Source organism: Trichechus manatus, unplaced genomic scaffold (assembly GCF_000243295.1).
Source record: "Trichechus manatus latirostris isolate Lorelei unplaced genomic scaffold, TriManLat1.0 scaffold00007, whole genome shotgun sequence".
Classification (NCBI taxonomy): Eukaryota; Metazoa; Chordata; class Mammalia; order Sirenia; family Trichechidae; genus Trichechus; species Trichechus manatus.
In genome coordinates this window covers 21088822-21094821 of record NW_004443943.1, presented here as the reverse complement: position 1 = coordinate 21094821, position 6000 = coordinate 21088822, and the positions used below count along the sequence as shown (strand labels likewise).

General features: G+C 40.3%; 1 protein-coding gene across 1 annotated transcript in view; it reads right to left on the bottom strand.

Annotated features, from left to right (window-relative positions):
* PLCE1 (phospholipase C epsilon 1) overlaps positions 1 to 6000 on the bottom strand; it is a 282148-nt gene that overhangs the window by 68605 nt on the left and 207543 nt on the right. The window contains exon 7 of the mRNA XM_012557636.2: positions 4346 to 5021. Within this exon, the coding sequence (XP_012413090.1) occupies positions 4346 to 5021 (676 nt within the window). The remainder of the gene's footprint in view (positions 1 to 4345; positions 5022 to 6000) is intronic.

Genomic DNA, 6000 nt, shown 5'->3' with positions numbered 1-6000 from the left:
GATGTTTCACGGCTTCATCTTTGTTCTTTATCGTTGTGTAGTATTCCAGCATGTGGAGATACCATAATTTGTTTATCCATTCATCAGATGATGGGCACCTGGGTTGTTTACATCTTTTTGCTATTGTGAACAGTGTTGCAATGAACATGGGTGTGCATATATCTATTTATGTGAGGCTCTTATTTCTCTAGGATATATTCCAATGAGCAGGATTGCTGGATCATATGGTACTTCTATTTCTAGCTTTTTAAGGAAGCACCAAAGCGATTTCCAAAGTGGCTGTACCATTTTACATTCCCACACAGTGTATAAGTGTTCCAGTCTCTCCACAAGCTCTCCAGCATTTATTATTTTGTGTTTTTTTTTTATTAATGCTAGCCTTGTTGGGGTGAGATGATATCTCTTTGTAGTTTTGATCTGCATTTCTTTAATGGCTAATGATCGTCAGCATTTCTTCATGTGTCTGTTAGCCACCAGAATAACTTTTCTGGTGAAGTGCCTGTTCATAGCCTTTGCCCATTTTTCTGACAGGATGCTTTATTTTAGCTATTAAAGGGGGCTTTCTGGAAACTAAAATGTATTTTGAATCTTTCTTTTCTTTTACACCACAGTAAGATTTGGGATGAGTGAAAAGATATGCCTTTTTTCATGTGGGAGAACAACTACTGTGAGTGAAGGCACATTCTCAGTTTTAGAAAACCCGTTCACTTGGAAGTTGAAGTTTGGGAAATTGATTCCCTAAAAAATATTCAAGCACTTTTGCCTCTTGGCAAATCTTTGCATATGACATTTTGAAGACCGTCTTTGAATCTAATTCATTAATCTACAGCCTTTGAATAAATCTTTTTTTTTCTTTACTTAAGATTACAGAGTGAGTTTCTGTTGCTTACAGCCAAAGATGTTCAACTGTATGTAACTTTCTCCACTCTTTCCAAATATGGGACTTCTGCCCTGCTCGTGATAATATCAAGTCAAAACTCATGATACCTGTCTTTTCTCCATACCCCATAGCAATATCTCTCTGCACAGCTTACTGTCTTGCATTTTCCTGTGTTTTTCCTAGGCTTCACTACAAATGTTACTACTTCTTCTTGTCTTTTGCTTTATCTCCCATTACTATTTCCATCAGATCAATTTACACATGCTGGGCTGCTAACCAAAAGTCCGCAGTTCAAATCCACCAGTCACTCCTTGGAAACCCTATGGGGCAGTTCTACCCTGCCCTATAGGGTGGCTATGAGTGGGAATCAACCAGACGGCACATAACAACAACAGTACTAAAATTCTTGTTGTATCTGAAAGTTAATTTCATATACATTCACCATGTAAGAGATTTGGGCGTTGAAAAGATTATTTTCTATATCAGCCCTCCCCAAATTGTGGATTAAAAAATACTCTTAAGTGACTGTTCATAGAAATTTGGAAAAACACAAAAGACTTTCACAAATTTCTTTAAACTTGTAGATAAATTTAAATAGATTTCTTTTGTACTTGAGGATTTCTCAGAGCCTTCAACATGCTAACTGGTATTATAAATCACCTTAAGAAGGGCATTTAGCATGCTTATTTAACCTTTTGTTCTCTGAGCACCAAATTAGCATCTTTTTTATATCCCTGATCTATATGATGAGAAAATGATCAGTTCATTGGCCTTTTCCACATTTTTTAAAAAGAAATCTTGAGTGTCTGTTTCTAAGGCATGTTCCCTAAGTAAATGGCTCACATAGGACAATGTTTTGTGGAAGAGCATCACTTATGCTTTCAGAAGTACTGACATGTATGTTGCGCTTTTGCACTGTGGTTTCCAGCGAGGGGTTGGAGAAGGGGTGTGGAGGTGTGCTGACATAGCTGGGCAGGACTGAGACTGGTGCCTTTCTTCTCAGGTCACTTCCTGTCTCTGCTCCGGGAGCACCTCTTACTTCTGCTGTTCATCGTCTCAACTGGCGGCTCCTTTGCAAAAACTGAAAGTTGCCCGGATAAATGAGAAAACCAAGTACACCTTATGTGTAAATTCATTCACCTATGGTATAAGCCTGAGACAGAAACAAAGGAAGCAAATAAATCGCACAGGCTTTCTGACAGTGTTTGTAATTGAGCTCAAAGACTCTTTCCAGGTTTGATGGTTTTCATAGTTCTATACGACTGAGGAATGAATATAATTAAAAATAAATATTCATAATAGCTCCTAAAGACCTTTTTCCAAAACAGGTAAGTGAACTGAAAGCTCCCTGTGGAGTAGACAGGAAGTAGGTCATTTGGTCCCCATTTTAGATGAATTAACTAAAACTGGCTTTGTACTGTGTAGCATTAGGATAATCGTGTACACAGGCCTACCTGCTTATTAATAAATTAAACAGCTAATTAAGTTAGTTATTCAGGATATGATCTCTGCTCATAAGCACAGCATGAGTATGAGAAAAGGGGATAGTGGGCACTGTACGAGTCTCTACTGACTTCTCAGAAAAAGAAAATTATTTAAATTGTCAGAAACATAATAGAACTGTGAAAAGTACACGACATTGGCTATTTGAATGATAAAAGCCATATTTCTATTTGTTCTGTGACATTAGTAAAAAAGATAATTTTTTCCCATCAAGACAGAAAAGCATAATGGACCACAACTACCATAGCCTCTACCAGACTGAGTCTAGCACAGTCAGATGATACCCGGCTACCACTACCAATTGCCCTGACAGAGATCACAATAGAGGGTCTCAGACAGAGCTGGAGAAAAATGTAGAACAAAATTCTAACTCACAAAAAAACAAAAAACAAAAAACAAAACAGACCAGACTTACTGGTCTGACAGAGGCTGGAGAAATCTCGAGGGTATGGCCCCCAGCCACCCTTATAGCTCATTAATGAAGTCACTCCTAAGGTTCACCCTTCAGCCAAAGATTAGACAGGCCCATAAAACAAAACGAGACTAAATGGGCACACCAGCCCAGGGGCAAGGACGAGAAGGCAGGAGGAGACAGGAAAGCTGGTAACGGGGAACTCATAGTTGAGAGGGGAGAGTGTTGACATGCCATGGGGTTGGCAACCAATGTCACAAAACAATATGTGTACTAACTGTTTAATGAGAAACTTGTTTGCTCCGTAAACCTTCAACTAAAGTAAAATATAAAAAAGAAACAAAAGCATAACATAAAAGAAAAACTGAAGATTTTGATACAACTCATTTGATGATGCCTTTTCAACAGTCATCTTGTGGTGGGGTCTATGACTCAATTTCCAAAGAACTGGTGCTCTCCTTCCTCTATAAACGTACTAGTGCCTCTTCTCACCATCTCGGTCAGTATAGTCCTGTCCACCATGGAGTATTAAAATATCTGCTAATTTAGAGTTAATGAGAAACTCACTTCCTTTAAGAAGACGACTGCGAGAAACTGCCCCCTCAGGGCTGCTGCCACGAAAAGCCTGGTTAGGAAACACTCAATGTATGAGTTATCCCGTATTTGGAAAAGTGTCTTTTAACCTTAGGAGTTCTATGATTAGGCAGTAATATACAGTAAGTTAAATAACTTTCCAAAAATCACTTTGCATGTTAGGTGACGAATCAGGATTTCCGTTTCCAAAGTGAAAGTTTCCAATGTATCAGCTAGTCACTAACTAATAACAAAAGCATTCAGATTGTAATGATTGCGTGTTGAAACCTTGATTAAGTCAAAATGCTTATATTAACTGCCCTCTTTCCAGATGTGTATACAAAAATGGACAGAGTCACTGTTTTCACATCTAATAATGATAAACCCAAACCAAACGCATTGCCATGGAGTGGACTCCGACTCATGGCGACCCTATAGGACAGTGTAGAATTGCCCCATAGGGTTTCCAAGGCTATAAATCTTTAAGGAAGCAGACTGCCACACCTTTCTCCCGCAGAGTGGCTGGTGGGTTGGAATCGCCGACCTTTCTGACTCATAGCAACCCTATAGGACAGACAGAACTGCCCCAGAGTTTCCAAGGAGCACCTGGTGGATTCGAACTGCCGACCTTTTGGTTAGCAGCCGTAGCACTTAACCACTACACCACCAGGGTTTCCCATAATAATGACAGCACCTGCTAAAAGCCAGACACTATTCTGAGCACATTATGCACATGAACTCTTTTAATCTTCACAGTCACCCTATGAATAAGTATCATTAGTTATATATAAAATATAAAATGGTTATGTATTTTATAGATAAGGAAACTGAGGCACTGAGAGGTTAAGTAACAGCTGCCCAAGGTCACACAGGTAGTAAGTGGCAGAGCTGGGAGCATGAACTCAGGCAGTCAGGTTGCAGAGTGTGTGCTCTTGAGAATTATGCTACTGAGGAAAGAGTGATACTGCATCCCTTACCTGATAGAGGCTGACGTACTGTTTCCGCAGCCACTGCAATCTCTGGTCAGGGAATCTTCTCATCTTTCTCACAGCTCTAGTGAGTGCCAACAATCCGCTGAAGAGCATTCTGGCCGTGTGCTTTGGTGCCACAAAGTGCAATAATCTATTGTCCGTGGTCTGAAGCCCATATAGCAGCGTCACACCAGTCTCCGAGAGAAACATGCTACCCAGTTTGTTCTGAACACACACAGTGTGTATATCAATGCCCGGGTGTCCCATGTACACAGCCTTTGCTGAAAACAAATCCAAGACGCCCTCTGCCAGTCCGCTTACTCCAGCACTGCCCAGTAATGGGAATTTACCAGGTTCGGCCGTATTACTAAGTACACCAAGTTTTGCTTTAGCGCTGGCTGGGGAAGCAGTGATGGGCTTTATCCACGTCAAGGTGCTGTTGTCAGGCTGAAGCTGGAGGAAGCAGCGGGCAGAGAGGTGCGTGTCCTGGTCATAGTGGATGACTGTGGCTCCCTGTAGCAGGAACTGGTGCACGTCAGTTCGGATGGACAGCACATACCAGGGGATGAGCTCCGTGCCGTGGTCGAAGGCCTTCTGTGGCTCTTCTGCTCCATGTGGGCCCCATTCTTTCGACTGCTCAAAGATGTCATTTTCTGAGTCCAACAAATCTCCAATTATAAACCTGATGGAAAGAGACACAAATTTGGTCTGTCCCATTCTCAGAAGTGAGAACAACTGAAAGCCTGTCACTAAAATTGGGCTTCATTTTTTTTTTTTTATCCTACTCTGAATTCAATTAGCATAGAAAATATAAAATGCTAAAGTTGCAGAGTAATTAATAAAATGTATTGTGATAAAATATATATAACAAAACATTTGTCATTTCAACCATTCTTTTTGTATCATTCAGAGACATTAATTTCATTCACTATGTTGTATCACCAGTATCCACTGCAGAGTAATTTTTTATAATGGTATTCTAAATCCTTATAAATTAGCATTGCGTCCACCATAGGCATAAGGAAAGGAATTACTAAATCAGTTATTATATTTTTGTATCAATAGCAATAACCTTCATCATTTTTTAGTTTTCTTCTTGTGTCTGGAACTGTTTAGTACTTTACATATATTTTTGCATTTAGTCCAACCTGTGAAGTCAGTTTTATTACTCTTTTTTACCTCAGAAAACTGACGTTCAGAAAGGAGAAGTAACTTGCTCAAGGTTACCCCGCTCAGAAGACGCCTAACCAATGTGGGATTCTGGTTATCTGACTCTAAGGCTTGTGATCTTCATCACTGCCTTCTAGTTAAATCATAAACAACAGTCGTCAGCTCAATATGTTGGGGCTAAAATAGGTGAAAGCAAGACTTAATAGGCTGGCCCTAGAAGTACTTCTGTTAAAAAAAAATAAAATGCCCATTTCAAAGACACTAAATGGGACATATGGTCATGGTGGCCGGAGGAGCAAGAACAACTCACCTTGACTTGACCTTGACTCTGTGTGTGTGTGTGTGTGTCTGTGTGTGTGTGTGTGTCTGTGTGTGTGTGTGTGTCTGTGTGTGTGTGTCTGTGTGTCTGTGTGTGTCTGTGTGTCTGTGTGTGTCTGTGTGTGTGTGCGTGCGTGCATACATCAAGGAAATGCCGGAAATGCCTGCTTGGA